The sequence below is a fragment of the Haliotis cracherodii genome, unplaced genomic scaffold (genome assembly GCF_022045235.1).
Source record: "Haliotis cracherodii isolate W230 unplaced genomic scaffold, xgHalCrac1.p SCAF_5, whole genome shotgun sequence".
Classification (NCBI taxonomy): Eukaryota; Metazoa; Mollusca; class Gastropoda; order Lepetellida; family Haliotidae; genus Haliotis; species Haliotis cracherodii.
Window position 1 is genome coordinate 5,802,568 of NW_027266308.1, and position 16,467 is coordinate 5,819,034.

Consider the following 16,467-nt stretch of genomic DNA (forward strand, 5'->3'; position numbering starts at 1 on the left):
GAAGACAGGACAAAGACATGTCGTACCATGTGGTGAAATGTTGAATGCTGTGCTGAAATATGGCGGAATTATAAAAATAAATGTATTTTGAATCAATAGACAATGACACTTCTGCTGTATGTAAATTTGGTGACAAAAGTAGAGCTAATGTTACCAACGAATGAAGCATCAATTAACTATACTACATACCGCATTCGACGTAATAAGCGCCCCGTTCTAATAAGCGCCCACGGCGATATTTGCTGATATATTGGCTAGTGAACAAGCCCAATTTGCATCCCTTCCGACTGATCAATGTACACAAGACTTATTTATTCGGTATAATACGCACACGTGTGTTATATGCACCCTTATTTATGGGCAATTAAAATCTGGAAAAATATATCTGTCGTACATAAACATTTCAAGCTGTCAGCATTTTTTCACCAAAATAATATTCTAATAAGAGCCCCCTATTTCTAATTTTGAGAGCGCCCCGGGCGCTTATTACGTCGAATACGGTAATTCTTTTTTTTTATCTTCATTATATAAAATGTCGTTTTCGTAATGAACTTCAGTATCCGTTTTCGCTCAATTAAATCGGTGACGTTTTACCCTGCAACCATATGCAACCCTCCCGCACTACCCTCCCCGACCCCACGTAACCCCCACTCCCTCCCCGACACTACGCATAAACAACAATCAAATTGAAGTAATAAATAAAAATATTGTTTTTGTTCTCCCGCGCGGGTCTCCGTATGTACGAGTTGGCTTATAACCCAAAATGCCATACGTCATAGAACAAGAGAATGACGTCACAGCCAGGCTGCCATTATGCGAAACGCGTGCTCTCTGAGCGTAGTGAAACCAAATGATATGCTGGAACAGGATTGACCCCGGCCATTTGTGATTACCTCCCTTTTATCTACTTCCGTATGCGATCAAAACAAAAATGGCGTACTGGTTTCATCGAAATCCTTTGAAGGCGACTGCCTCCGTCACTTTTGAGCTTCATGGCGTTTCCACAAACGACCAGACCAGGAAGATATTTAGGTAAGACAATTAAAGTGATGTCACAAGTAAATATAAGTGTTGCAACGGATAGATGGTGCTAATGTCTAGACGATGTAGCTGTGTTGTATGTACGTCTAAGTCTTTGTCGACTGACTCACCGTCACAATCATCTGACTCTCTCGAGTTTAGTTTGTATCGAATAAACAATACTATACACCACTATACAATAATATAGATTTAGACTTATTGGCGTTCGATGAATAAAATTGTTATTGATGAGTGGGACGTCCACACAAACGTTGGGGCTATTTTTATTACTTTGATGAAAATATGTTGATATTTTGCGATATACCTCCCGTTTGCATATTGCGATTACGCAATACGTATTTCAAAATCTTCATGACATCTCTGCTCAAAGAATATTTAAATCAATTGAAGCATATGTGCTAGTGTCTCCCTGCGTTAGAAAATGGTTAATGTATAATTTTGTGTTGAGAATTGAAATGAAAATTGTCCCAATGTAGTTTTATTTTTATCAGCCTGTTTGTCAAACGTGTAGATACTCATACTTATCATTACCTATGCTTTGAATTGATGTTTTAAGTGAAATGTATTTTGAAGACTAACACTATTCTAACATGACTTGTCTTTTGACACAAGTAATAACAATGTAAACAATAATAATGATCATTTGTGTTTTTTCATGTTTATATGTTTTATGAGTAACCATGGTAACAATTGAATAGGTATTGGTAGTCATTGTAGTTAACAAAGTTAAATGTGAGTGCTTGGGTGAATGGCAGTCGGGTAGCCTAGTGGTTAAAGCGTTCGCTCATCACGCCGAAGACCCGGGTTCGATTCCTGACATGGGTACAATGTGTGAAGCCCATTTCTGGTGTCCCCCGCCGTGATATTGCTGGGATATTGCTAAAAGCGGCGTAAAACCAAACTCACTCACTCACGCTTGGGTGAAATTGCAACTTGTGTTAAAAAGTGAAATTTGGTTTGCAAGTTAAATGATACCTTTTTGGTTTCCATGGTTATCTGAAAATGAACATGTTACATTCCCTATTTTGTGCCTGACGTGTTAAACATGTTGAATTTTAATTTTTATATTCTTTCTTCAATTGACACTTGACACTTTGGTTGAAAAAGAATTGTCAGTAGTCCAAGGGAACAGCACATTGAAAAATCTACTGGTCCTGTTGTACAATGCAGGGTTGCTTAGGTGGCTGGTTTTGTTTTGAGTACAAACATAATTACTTTGTTTCATCCCAGAAACACCATACCACCATTTGTTTAATTTTACTTGTCCTTAAAAAAATATACTAGACTCAGACCAGTAGATCAGTGTTAATGTCAAATTCAGCTTTATTATGTTTACTGTGAATCATGTTTTGAGGGAGTGAATGCATGATATCATAGTAAACAGCAACAGATGTTTTGTCTTTTCACCATACTGGTCATACTAGGGCTGGGACGGGTAACTCAGGTACCCGGGTCGGTAGGGTACTGAGTAGGACCCGGGTACCCACCGGACTACCCGTACCTGTGGTTAGTCACGTGATATATTGTTTAATGACAAAAAATATCTCAAACTCTATGGGTACACTACAAATCACTAATATTCGCATTTCTTTCTGACTATGCACCCATTCCTTCTGACTTTTCATATGGTTGAATAAAGATATAACTTAAGTCAACTTCAGTGTATGCATGACCAGATCTTGTAATACATGTATCTAAATATGTTTTGCAAGTGCTGTGGTAAAAAAAATCCCAATTTTGTTTCTCTTGAGACTTACAGCAAATGTACAGCGGGTACCCGGCTAGGGTCGGGTAATGGGGGGTTGGGTACCCGGGTAGTGAATGTTGACTCGTCCCAGCCCTAGGTCATAATACCTTCATCAACTTATAGATTTTGAAAGATACCTAATACTGTCCTGATTTCTGTATTTATCTGTTTATCAGTGACCTGCGTATGACTCGCAGTAAACTCCTGGAGCTACTGACAGATCCAAATCATGACAAGATCGTGGTGGAGAAGGCCACGAACGACTACTTCTCCCTTCTGCTGGGGATGTACATGTCCTTCAAACAAGACGAGCCGGAGAACAAACTGAGGAAAATTATCAGATTCAAGTGGAGCAGCACCCTCCTTGGGAATGTTACAATGTGCGGAACTATCATTGTTTTATAAGAGTTGCGATTCGGGACTGGTACCGTATTCGACATAATAAGCGCCCCGCTCTAATAAGCGCCCTCAGCGATATTTTCTAATTTATTGGCTAGTGAACAATCCCAATTAGCACCCCTTCCAATTGATCAATGTACACAGGACTTATTTATTCGTGTATAATACGTATGTTATCATGGTTATATGCATTCTTAATTATGGGAAATTAAATTCTGGAAAAAATATATGTATTATTATCAACATGATCAGCGGGTAAAGTATTATGTGTGTTTGTTTCAGGGCCCAGAATGATGTGATATTTGAGTTTGCCTCCATGGGAATCAACGTGGCCCTGTGGTACACCAAACATGCTGCTAAACTTGCTGCGAAGGAGGAGTATGTACATTGTCTCATTTCAGGACACTTTGCTGTAATGTACTACATGTAATGTGCTTGTGACTTTGAATGTTAATGGTTTGATACTGTCAGAGAACATGGGGGCCACGGGTGTCCGTCACCTGAGGTTCCATGATTCATTATGAAGAGTCGCCTCCCTTTGTCATGGCAGAATCCTATGATCTACCACATTCTACCTGATTAAAAAGTGGATCCAAGATCAGTATCATGTAGTATGTTTAGGGATGTTCGTCTACATGGACGTTCATGTGCACCAAATTATCTAGACCTTCATATATATTAGAGGCAGATTGTTTGGCCCAAAATCTGCTGCAAATTTCATTTCCCAATTCATGCTGTTGTGGTTATAGCTAATAGTATGGCTTTGTTAAGGTGTTTTGTATTTCACCGATATCAGGACCTATGGGGGGCACGGGTGGCCCAGTCGTCTAAGGCACGGCGATTCGCTGTGCAGAGTTGCGTCCCTTGGCCACGCCAGGAACCTATGATTGTGGGTTCAAATCCCGGTTGGCCCCAATTATGTTTCTAGGTTTGTCAGCACCATACCTGTGCTTGTGGGTTTCACCGAAGTGGTAAACATCTGAGACCTGCATCACTTGGGGCTTTCCTCCCACATTAAGCTGACACGCCGTGATATAACTGGAATACTGTTAAAAGCGGTGTTAAACCCAACTCACTCACTCACTCACTCACTCACTCACTCAGGACCTATGTCATGTGGAAGGAGCTTGCTGATTGTGACATTAAACTACAAACAACCTATTATGGAAACAACAATGTCGTATATCAAGGTAACAACATTTCATCATGTCCCTTCCATTCCTGGAGAGAGGAATATGAGAGTTCAAAAAGAAAGAGTGTGCTATAAAAACTTATTGATGACCTTTATATTACAATATCACTAAAGGTTATGTGTTTTCCAATTTAAGGGTGTTATTGAGTATTTGATGCCCAAATATTTTTACAAGTAAACCCTACCAACTAACACCTTTGGTTCCATATGCAAATTCCAGGAATCATATGCTCAATAATACCTGCAGATCTGTAAGCATATACTGAGCTATATATATATAGTGCTGAGCCTGTTGCCATGGTGTTGTAGTCCGGACATGGATGAGGCCAAGGAGGTCCACAAGTGTCTGAGGATCGCTGCGGGTCTCTTTACTTACATCAAGGTACGTCTCAACAGATGGTTCTCTTTACTAACATCAAGGTACGTCTCAACAGACGGTTCTCTTTACTTACATCAAGGTACGTCTCAACAGACGGTTCTCTTTACTTACATCAAGGTACGTCTCAACAGACGGTTCTCTTTACTTACATCAAGGTACGTCTCAACAGATGGTTCTCTTTACTTACATCAAGGTACGTCTCAACAGACGGTTCTCTTTACTTACATCAAGGTACGTCTCAACAGACGGTTCTCTTTACTTACATCAAGGTACATCTCAACAGATTGTTCTCTTTACTTACATCAAGGTACGTCTCAACAGACGGTTCTCTTTACTTACATCAAGGTACGTCTCAACAGACGGTTGTCTTTACTTACATCAAGGTACGACTCAACAGATGGTTCTCTTTACTTACATCAAGGTACATCTCAACAGACGGTTCTCTTTACTTACATCAAGGTATGTCTCAACAGATGGTTCTCTTTACTTACATCAAGGTACGACTCAACAGACGGTTCTCCGCTCTCTTCACAATACATGGACATAAGTTTCATGGTTTCCAGAATTATAGCTTGCGAATTTTTTGTGTGGATTGAAATAAATTTGTGTTGCTCAATATTTTCTATTTGGCATACTGATGTGTTGGTGGGGGAGATAGTATGAGATATTATTTAACATGGCTGTTAGAGAGGTCCAAGTGTATGATATATTATGTAACATGGCTGTTAGAGTGGTCCAAGTGTATGATATATTAGGTAACATGGCTGTTAGAGTGGTCCAAGTGTATGATATATTAGGTAACATGGCTGTTAGAGTGGTCCAAATGTATGACAATGTTTATCCTGTCAGAACGACCTGGTGGGCCAGCTATCCACAGAGGAGGAGGTGAAGGGTGCGGACATTGACACGCGGGTGTTGGAGGCGTATATCAACCAGTGCACCGGGGAGGCTCAAGAAGGTCAGTGCAGGCTTAGGTAGTGGGATACTGCTGTCGTCATCCATGGTGTATGGGGACTTATTTCTAAAATTATTCAGTCCCCTATTGGCTGTATAATGCACCCCTAACAAACATCTTGACTTATCTGTAAGGTATTAGCGCCCCCGAAGACCCGAAAGTTTACATGACCGTTCATATTTTCTTTCTGCAGAAAAACAGCAGTAGCTATTATTGAAGAATTACTTTTATCAATTTTTGAATTAAGGTTATTGGTCTCGGGTTGGTTGGTTGGTTTGTTGTTTAACGCTGCACTCACGGCGGTCTGTAAATAATCGAGTCTGGACCAGACAATCCAGTGATTGATATCATGAACATCGATCCACGCAATTGGGATCAATGACATGCATCAACCAAGTCAGCAAGTCTGACCACCTGATCCCGTTAGTCGCCTTTTACGACAAGCATAGTCGCCTTTTACAGCAAGCATGGTTTGCTGAAGGTTATTTTTTAAAATAACTAAGCATTCAACAGCTTTTACCTGTACGTGTGTGCACAGTTTGGCCTTAGAGCAGCAAGCAATAAATAGAAAATGACTGGTTTAGCCAGCTCCTTTTCCGAGTACAGGAAGCTAAACACACCACCCCCAGTTTCGCACCAAATGTCACCTACTGGAAAATAGCTGTGGTCACATTCAGCATAAGTCATCATGTTGAAAAAGACAGTACTAAATATAGAAAAACATGGTCAGTTTTAATAACTGGATGGATGTACATTTGAAAGACATAAAAATCTTACAGAATATCCTCCAATCACAGCCTGCAGATATCTCTTGATCTGCACTCAAGGATCCCTACAAAAACCACACTGTCCAAACTGGTTCTGATTTGGTGTAGTAGAACCTGTAGACCTACCCCGGAATCTTCACGGGTCTTTTGGTCTCGGGGGCGGTGGGGCAGCCTAGAGGCTGAAGTGTTGCTAGTCACGCCAAAGACCCAGGTTCGATTCCCGATATGGTTACCATGTATAAAGCCCATTCTGGTGTCCCCTCCAGTGATAATGCTGTAATCTTGCTAAAAGCGGCGTTAAACCGTACTCACTCACTCATGGACTCCGTGTATTGTTTTAATAAATGAATAATTAAATGATGATTGTTATTAGAATGATAGTAGATAAGCCTTTATGTCAGGTTGAAAAGTGTTCTTTACCTAACTTACATGTCATCATTGTATTTTGGGGGGCACGGGTGGCCCAGTCGTCTAAGGCGCCGCGATTCGCTGTGCAGAGTTGCGTCCCTTGGGCATGCCAGAAACCTATGATTGTGGGTTTGAATCCCGGTTCGTCCCAACTATGTTTCTAGGTTTGTCAGCACCATATCCGTGCTCGTGGGTTTCACCGAAGTGGTAAACGTCTGAGACCTGCATCACATCGGGCTTTCCTCCCACATTAAGCTGACTGATATAACTGGAATACAGTTAAAAGCGGTGTTAAACCCGACTCACTCACTCACTCATTGTATTTTGGAAGTAACTCTGGTGTTGGTGTTGGTGTTGCAGTGACGTTAGCCCGGGCCATCGAGATGAAGCACAATCCCAGCCTGATAGCTGCGCTGGCTGCGGAGACAGGGCAGATGTACCAAAAAGCAGGTGGGTGTACTGCTCAACAACCAGGTTGTAGACAGATATCTTATGAAAGTTCGATTTTTTGCTCCGACTCAATACCTTTCTCTCTCTCTTTTTCTTTGCAGTTTGAAACTAGGTTAAACAGTTTAATTGTTTGTTTGTTGCTTAATGCCACACTGAGCAATATTCCAGCTACCTTTTTTCTTGGGTATAGTGCGCACCCATGTATAATGCGCACCCCCTCTAGCGGATTCAGTATTTTGGAAAAAAAATCTGAATATCAAGTGCAGAAAAAAATTACACCTTAGATCTACCCCTTCAGCGAATTTTGGTAAACGAACGGGTGATGAGAAACTTGGTCAGTACACATTCGAAATTTGGAATAAAAAATCACCAGACATGTTGATTTACCGTTTAAATTGTATTTTTTGTTCTGCTAGGCATTGTTTTACATCCAGGGATTAAGATTACCTTGTGTATGTTCTCATAAACTAAGCCGAAAACAGCAATCAGCTGAACACACGTTTTCTTGGAATCTACCAGTGATTCGGTCAAGACACACCCAATGATATATCTTTACAGGATTTTAATGCAAGGATCGGCAAAAATTGTATCTGAAACTATTTTTTATCAGGAATAATATATTCCAATATCTTGTTAATTTAGATGCAGGTTTTACTAAACATATTTAAAATAATAATACCCTAAGTGAAGCAGCTGATCGCTATTGCCGGTTATTATTTTTCTGTAAATAATCAAGTCTGGACCAGACAACTCAGTGAGTGACATCATGAGCATCAATATGCGCAATTGGGATACAATGACATGCATCAACCAAGTCAGCAAGTCTGACCGCCCGATCCCAATAGTCGCCTCTTACGGGGTGGAATAGGTCTTCAGCCACCCATGCTTGCTGTAAAAGGCGACTGAGCTTGTCGTAAGAGGCGACTAACGGGATTGGGTGGTCAGGCTCGCTGACTGGGTTGATGCATGTCATCATATCCCAATTGCGTGGATCAATGCTCATGATGTCAATGAGTGGATATTGCTGAGTGCGGCGTTAAACGACAAACAAACTTGCATGATTATGTTCATGTTGGGCTGCTGGCTGCTACGGGATGAAGTATGTGTTTGGCATGTTACAGACGATGCCCTGGCCAGTCTCGACGTCAAGGTGGTGGGCAAGTGGAGGAAATATTTTCAACTGAAAAGTAACTTCTACTTGGCTTATGTGAGTGTGTCACTGAAATATTGTATAGGACAAAATCACTTGCAGTATCTATAACTCATTCAGTATTCTGTTCATTCCCAGTTGCACAAAGCATTCTTAGTGCTGAGATGATTTTAAGTCTGTTGGAGTACCGGAGTTGTGATCATCACAGTGATCTTAGTGCTAAGATGATTATAAGTCTGTTTGAGTATGGGAGTTGCGATCATCACAGCGATCTTAGTGCTAAGATGATTATAAGTCTGTTTGAGTATGGGAGTTGCGATCATCACAGCGATCTTAGTGTTAAGATGATTGTTAGTCTGTTTGAGTTTGGGAGTTGCGATCATCACAGCGATCTTAGTGCTAAGATGATTATAAGTCTGAGCATGTACCCCAGTGTGTACTGATGACGATGTACCCCGGTGTGCACTGATGACGATGTACCTCAGTGTGTACTTATGATGATGTACCACAGTGTGTACTGATGACGATGTACCACAGTGTGTACTGATGACAGTGTACCACAGTATGTTCTGATGTCAATGTACCACAGTGTGCACTGATGACAGTGTACCACAGTATGTTCTGATGACAATGTACCACAGTGTGCACTGATGACGATGTACCACAGTGTGTACTGATGACAGTGTACCACAGTATGTTCTGATGACAATGTACCACAGTGTGCACTGATGACAGTGTACCACAGTATGTTCTGATGACAATGTACCACAGTGTGCACTGATGACGATGTACCACAGTGTGTACTGATGACAGTGTACCACAGTGTGCACTGATGACGATGTACCCCAGTGTGTACTGATGACAGTGTACCACAGTATGTACTGATGACAGTGTACCACAGTGTGTACTGATGACGATGTACTACAGTGTGCACTGATGACGATGTACCCCAGTGTGTACTGATGACGATGTACCCCAGTGTGTACTGATGACGATGTACCCCAGTGTGTACTGATGACGATCTACCCCAGTGTGTACTGATGACGATGTACCCCAGTGTGTACTGATGACGATGTACACCAGTGTGCACTGATGGCAGTGTACCACAGTATGTACTGATGACGATCTACCCCAGTGTGTACTGATGACGATGTACCCCAGTGTGTACTGATGACGATGTACCCCAGTGTGCACTGATGACAGTGTACCACAGTATGTACTGATGACAGTGTACCACAGAATGTACTGATGACGATGTACCCCAGTGTACACTGATGACGATGTACCCCAGTGTGTACTGATGACAGTGTACCACAGAATGTACTGATGACGATGTACCCCAGCGTGTACTGATGGCGATGTACCCCAGTGTGTACTGATGACAGTGTACCACAGTGTGCACTGATGACGATGTACCCCAGCGTGTACTGATGACGATGTACCTCAGTGTGTACTGATGATGATGTACCCCAGTGTACACTGATGACGATGTACCCCAGCGTGTACTGATGACGATGTACCCCAGCGGGTACTGATGGCAGTGTACCAAAGAGTGGACTGATGACGATGTACCCCAGCGTGTACTGATGACGATGTACCACAGAATGTACTGATGACGATGTACCTCAGTGTGTACTGATGATGATGTACCCCAGTGTACACTGATGACGATGTTCCCCAGCGTGTACTGATGACGATGTACCACAGAATGTACTGATGACGATGTACCCCAGCGTGTACTGATGGCACCATGTAATACTTTTTTGTTTCCTGTAGGCACACTCGTACAATGGGGAGACCCTGCTGGCGGCAGACAAGTGCGGAGATGCGATACGTGGACTGAAGGAGAGTGTCATATGTAGGACTTTATTCTAAATCTTAGGCCAAATAACTTTTATAAAAAACACACCATCATGTGGGTCCTATTTTCTGTGAGAATGTTTTTCAGGACACTTAGTACAATAAATTTCAAGTCCGGATCTTTACAGAAGAGTTAAATTTTAATTAGTTCCTCCCCTTTTATACCCACTGAGAAGGAAATGAAGAAAATGTCTGTTTTATAATGGCTTCTAATGAGCAACTTCGTTTTCATGTTTAATGTTACATGTGTTTTAAGTTATTATGAAAAAATGCTGTTACTAGAATCAATACTATGTTAAACTTATCATTTTGTGATAATGCATCTGGCATTATAATATATAGACATAGTTGCATGAATGTATAGATGGCTTGGGACCCGTGAAGATTCCAGGGTAGAATAGGTCTTCAGCAACCCATGCTTGCCATTAAAGGTGACTAAGCTTGTCGTAAAACGTGACTAACGGGATCGGGTGGTCAGGCTCGCTGACTTGGTTGATGCATGACATCGATCCCAATTGCGCGGATCGAAGCTGATGATATTAATCACTGGATTGTCTGGTCCAGACTTGATTATTTACAGACCGCCATCATAGCTGGAATATTGCTGAGTGAGGCGTTAAACAACAAACCAACAACAACAACAACAGCCAACAGATGGCTTCGTATCTGAAATGCCAAGTGTGAGGTTCTGTACTGTGTTGCTTCAGTGTATGATAAGGCGTCGCTGCTGGCCAAGGAGTATGCCACAATCAAGGGCCCTGGGACGACCGCCAGGCCAGCCGACCATGTGTTCTTTAGACGTCTCGGGCCAGTTGTGAAGAGGACACTGGAAAAGTGTGAGAGAGAAAATGGTTTGATGTAAGTGAGATCCACGTCCTCATGAATATTTAATTTGATATAACTTAGTTGCTGCTTTCTCGTGAGACTTTGTTGTTGTATGTTGTTTCGGGAGTTTCCTATGAATGTTAAATAAATGTTGTTAAAACTTGCTATCTTGTAGTGAACTAGTGCGTGATGATGATGATGATGATGATGATGATGATGACGACGATGATGATGATAGTAGTGCTTGTTTCAAGATCAGAACTCCAAAATCCATTGAATATTTCTAGACTAAATCTGCTATACAGATCAGTCTAGTGCCTTTTGATGATTTGGGATGTTAAAAAATGTTGAACAGCACTGAATGAACCCAAAGTTTCAGGGTTTGAGTTGTCCCAGAACACGTAGATATGTCATCTCCTGATGACTCTTGTCCTAATCCATCAAATATAGAGGCATTGGGTAAATAACAATGAATTTAAACTATTATTATTTTATTTTCTAATAATGGCTTTAGGCTTGAGTTTGAAAAGAAGAGTTGCATCAGTGTTATGACTTTGTGGTATTTTCTATCTGTATTCATGTTTTTTCTCTTCCCAGATACCACCAGAAGGTGACCTATGACCCCCCACAACTTGAGTTGAAGGCCACCTATGGACTGGTCAGCCCTGAGGAGTACCAGCCCCCCTCCATGAACCCACTATGGAACGTGGACTCCTACAGCAAGTTTAATGTCCAAATGGCCCCCAAACCTGAAAAGGTATGTTTTGTTTTAAAGGCATTGGTTTTGTGTATGCCTGATTCTGACAATAGCAGTTACTCTCTAAGTTCCATATTATTTTGTATGTTTCTGGTGTTCAGCATTAGGGGGAATGGGTGAGCAGAAGATTAATTTTAAAAAAAGCTACTCTCAAAACTGGTTATGAATTTGAACATTTTCCAGAGTGCATTTTCTTACAGAGTTGTTATTGTGCTATAGCAGTCCAGGGTGCCGTTGTACAAAGTGATCTTAGCGCTAAGGTGATCATAACTCCCACACCTTAACATAGACTTACGACAGTCGCAGCGCTAAGGTTGTTTGTACAATGGCACCCTAGTGCAAAGGCTGCTGTATCAATGTAGAGTGCTCAAATATTAAAGTGAGTGAGTTGAATTTTACGCTGCTTTTAGCAATATTCCAGCATTATCTGGATTGGGGACACCAGAATTGGCTTCACACACTGTACTCATGTAGGGAATTGAACCTGGGTCTTGAGCGAACACTTTAACCTTTACCCGCTCCCCTATATATTTAGATGGGAAAGCAGAAGGCACATAAGACAAAAAGAGAAAGAGTGAGTGAGTGAGTGAGATGGGTTTAACACCGCTTTTAACAATATTCCAGTTATAACATGGCGTGTCAGCTTAATGTCGGAGGAAACCCGAACTGATGCAGGTCTCAGACTTTTACCACTTCGGTGAAACCCACAAGCACGGATATGGTGCTGACAAACCTAGAAACATAATCGGGGCAAACCGGGATTCAAACGCACAATCATAGGTTTCTGGTGTGCCCAAGGGACGCAACTCTGCACGGCGAATCGCGGACCCTTAGAAGACTGGACCACCTGTGGCCCCAAAAAGAGAAAGAAGCTAGATCTCCGTGTTTGAATACCTATTAGCTAAATACAGAACCTCTTAGGTTTTGAGTGGGATGGTAACATGAAACAGACAGCCTAAATGCATTATGTGGCCAAACAAATGGTCACAGTTAATCAGAGTTATCCCCCTTTGCCATTAAATGTCCATTTGACAGTATATGGATACAGTAAACTCCAGTTTTAACTGTCAGCACAAATAGTTGATTTGTTCATACAAAGACTTACATGTTTGTATGTCCGTGGCTCATGGACTGGGGAGTGTTTTGGAGGGTCAGCTGACTAGAAGAAAATGCTCTCAAGAGGTATATTGTGGTGGATAGCACCAGAAGCATCTTCGCCAACGCATGTTTGCTTGGCATGTATTAATGTCAGCAGAGTTAGCTCCCCTTGGTAACTTGCCTGTCTTGGGAGGCTCGCTTGGGTTTCGCGCTCGTTTCGAGGGTTGCCAATAAATGTCATCAAGTGTTTACCTGTGTCTCGTCGATGTGTGACAAGTGTACAGTTCCTCCTAACCTAACTGACCGCCTCCGTGGTCTAGTGGTAGAGCGTCCGCTCGGAGAGCGGAAGGTCCGGGGTTCGATCCCCGGCCGCATCATACCAAAAGACGTTAAAAGATGGTACTTGTTGTTACCCTGTCTGGCACTCGGCATTAAGGGGCTAAAACAAGGACTGGTCGGCTCGGAGTCAGCATACTGTGTCTGAGTGGGGTATTCATGTTAAACTGCGGCATGGTATCTCAGTGAACTAGCACTACAAATCGGCATCAGTCCGGACTAGTACAAGCAGCCACATGTGCATGCACGTGGCTATTTAAGTGCAATAACCTTGCACGCGACCTTAAACCCAATTTCACCACCACCACTTTTGAAAGCTGGCAGGAATTCGTTTTTTTGCAATAGGTTTCCAATCTGTAGATAAGATACAAATGAGGTAATTAGGACCTCAATTAGCCTTCATGTTGCTCTAATATAGATACAGACAGCCTTCCCAAGACTTTCCAATCCTGAAACTTCTCGAATGATCAAGTCTGTCATGTTTGTAAACAACCAGGGTCAGATAACTCTCACTTCCACTTTTTTGCTGTCAACACATCTAGACAATTTACTAGCCCTTCAGTCACTTCAGCCATAGATTCTAATGCCACTTATATATACTTACACACAAAACAGTAGAAACAATAGAATTGTTTTTTGCTACCCATGAATGTTTTGGCCACAAGAGAGTATTTTTTGATTTCAGAAAAGTGAAAAAGAAGAGAGTCTTCCTCCTGTGAAAGAAAAAGAAGTCCCGATGTCCGACAAGGATCCGAAGAATGTCAGTGGCTGTGTAGTATCATAGGTTGCTCTGTTGTGTGTCCTCGCGTTGAAGCACGGCAGAGCTGTGCAATAGTTACCATGGTTACTGTGTTGTCCAGATAATCATTTAAAGTCGGAAACCTTGTTTTGTACTCATATTATTATGGTTTTCATTGCTTCACATTTCATATTTTGAAAAGTCACAATTTCAGCGCGTAATCCTAAAGGATTTACAAAATTCCCCGGAGTTATTCTTTGTTACTGATAACTATTATCCTTGATCCTCATGTACATATTGTTACTGATGTGGAGCTGTAATTTATGTTATTATTCCATGATTGTATTTAAATGCGAAGTTTCTAACGCAGTGTAATCGGTCTTTGATCAAGATGTATATTTTGTACATAGTCGATGGTGTCAGACTGTAGCACTCTCAAGGTGTTTGTTGTGGCTACTTTATTCTCGACACAATAACGAGAATGTATTCTTACAAAGCTGCTTTTGTAGATTATTCGGATGTTACTTGTGCACCCTGAGATGAACTGTTGACCAGAAGCTTTCAAGTGGGAAGAGATATGTTCAGTGTCTTTTTGTATACTTTAAAAAACTAGAAGGAAGTATTGAATACTGAGGGAATGATTCATGTATACCCCGGTAGGATAAAACACGTCCGAGGGTTGTTATGATATTTAAAACCCGCACCCCAAGGGATTTTCCAAGGGAAAGAATTTTAAATATCATAAAAACACGAGGGGAAGTGTTTTATCTAACTTATAAACCGAGAAAAGAAACTTAAAACAACATTTATCAACATTTTTCAACATTTTTATGTTTCGAACATACTTTCCATGAACCTTAGGAAATGGGCGTAAAATATCTGTTGCTGGCGCACGGATCTTGAAAAGGACATTCCAAAAAGCAGTGCGGCTTATCAACACCTCTGTAGCCTTGTGGTACACTCACTGGGCTACAGATATGAAGGTTGCGATTTCGATCCTCGGGAATATAAAGAAAACATTTGTCATTTGATTTTACATTACATGTTACAATCTGAACGGATATTATTTTAATAAAATACCCAGGACATTATATATAATCCCTGGGATATTATAAAACATTATATAGTAAATATGACTTGAATATCTTAAAAAATCCCGAGAATATTATATAAAATCCCAGGGACATTACAACGTCCCTGTTTATGAAATTTACCACGACTGGAGAACAATAAGATGACGTCACCGGAGGTTTATAACGATGAAAACAACCTTTGGAAAGGTTTTTATTTGTTTATTTTGGACTGACAAAGGAGAGCCAAAGTTATTAACAAATTCTCTGATATGGATTGAAAACACCTTATGTGAATCGTAGGATGGTTTAGCAGTGAATAATTCATTATTGTACACCAGCACTGATTAGTCACACTTTGCATGTTATTTCTGTGGATCTGTTTGAACATGTTCAGTCAATGTTCATGAAATACAGGTCAGGGTTTCCTAAACCCTCCTCTAATGTTTAAGATTTATGTTTGTTTCTCTTATACATTAAAGACTGGTATACTCTATTTAGGCTGTTCTACAACATAAGTACTTGTGTGTCCTTTACACTTGATTGCACATCACAAATGTCTCAATCTCATTAAAATGAGATCTTAGTTCTCGCTACTGCTAAACAAAGATCTGAGGACATCCCATTACGGGTCATGTCAGAACGACCTTTCGTTAATCTTGACCGACCAATGAAATGACTGACAAGAAATCGACATAAGCCAATCAGAAGGCAGCTTTCTCGAGCTTTACAACACTGGTTTCAAACTGGCGACGACTTTCAAAACATATTTTGACGTATTATCGAATAACAATGTTAAAACTGATAAGAAGAACATTCTGGAATGGCTTGTAGATGGCCAAGATTGTATGGATATAATCATAAAACCTGTAACTGTCATTTGGAATACCCCATGTTAAATATTTCGTGGTTGTATGATTAGAAAACACATTCCGACTGTCACATTCACGATCTGGTAAGCGACGCTTTGATTGGTTGGATGAAAGGTTGTTCTGACGTGACCAGTAATGGGATGTCCCCAGATCTTTGTTTATCGATAGCAAGAACTAAGATCTGATTTTAATGAGATTGCAAATGTCTTCACAAGTTGTCTTTTACAGTCAAGGAATATAATTGGAATTCAGAAGAATTTGCGAAATCTTTGTGTTATGATAGTTGTATTTTTGGGCTTGACATCCAAACCACATCCTGCATCTGTTATGATTATATGCAGTTATCAACAGAATGGGTGCATTTTGAATGAAAAAGTAAATGATTAACAGTATATTTTTCATTTTATTGTATGGATACTATC

The 16,467-nt window shown here is 40.9% G+C and overlaps 1 protein-coding gene across 1 annotated transcript; it reads left to right on the forward strand.

The window, feature by feature from the left end:
- Window positions 1-925: 925 nt before the first annotated feature.
- Window positions 926-14,917, forward strand: LOC139442519 (BRO1 domain-containing protein BROX-like). The gene is made up of 11 exons (XM_071223335.1): window positions 926-1,032; window positions 2,965-3,168; window positions 3,470-3,565; window positions 4,689-4,761; window positions 5,608-5,716; window positions 7,249-7,338; window positions 8,460-8,545; window positions 10,265-10,346; window positions 11,056-11,206; window positions 11,771-11,930; window positions 14,050-14,917. The coding sequence occupies exons 1-11, from the start codon at window positions 932-934 to the stop codon at window positions 14,146-14,148; spliced, it is 1,251 nt and encodes a 416-aa protein (XP_071079436.1). The 5' UTR covers window positions 926-931; the 3' UTR covers window positions 14,149-14,917.
- Window positions 14,918-16,467: the final 1,550 nt, after the last annotated feature.

Bases quoted from the DNA above. Each gene is read 5' to 3' on its own strand.
- LOC139442519 (XM_071223335.1), top strand. From the start codon at position 932: ATGGCGTACTGGTTTCATCGAAATCCTTTGAAGGCGACTGCCTCCGTC. The intron at 4,762-5,607 runs GTACGTCTCAAC...TTATCCTGTCAG, and splicing joins GTCTCTTTACTTACATCAAG to AACGACCTGGTGGGCCAGCT. The intron at 7,339-8,459 runs GTGGGTGTACTG...GGCATGTTACAG, and splicing joins GCAGATGTACCAAAAAGCAG to ACGATGCCCTGGCCAGTCTC.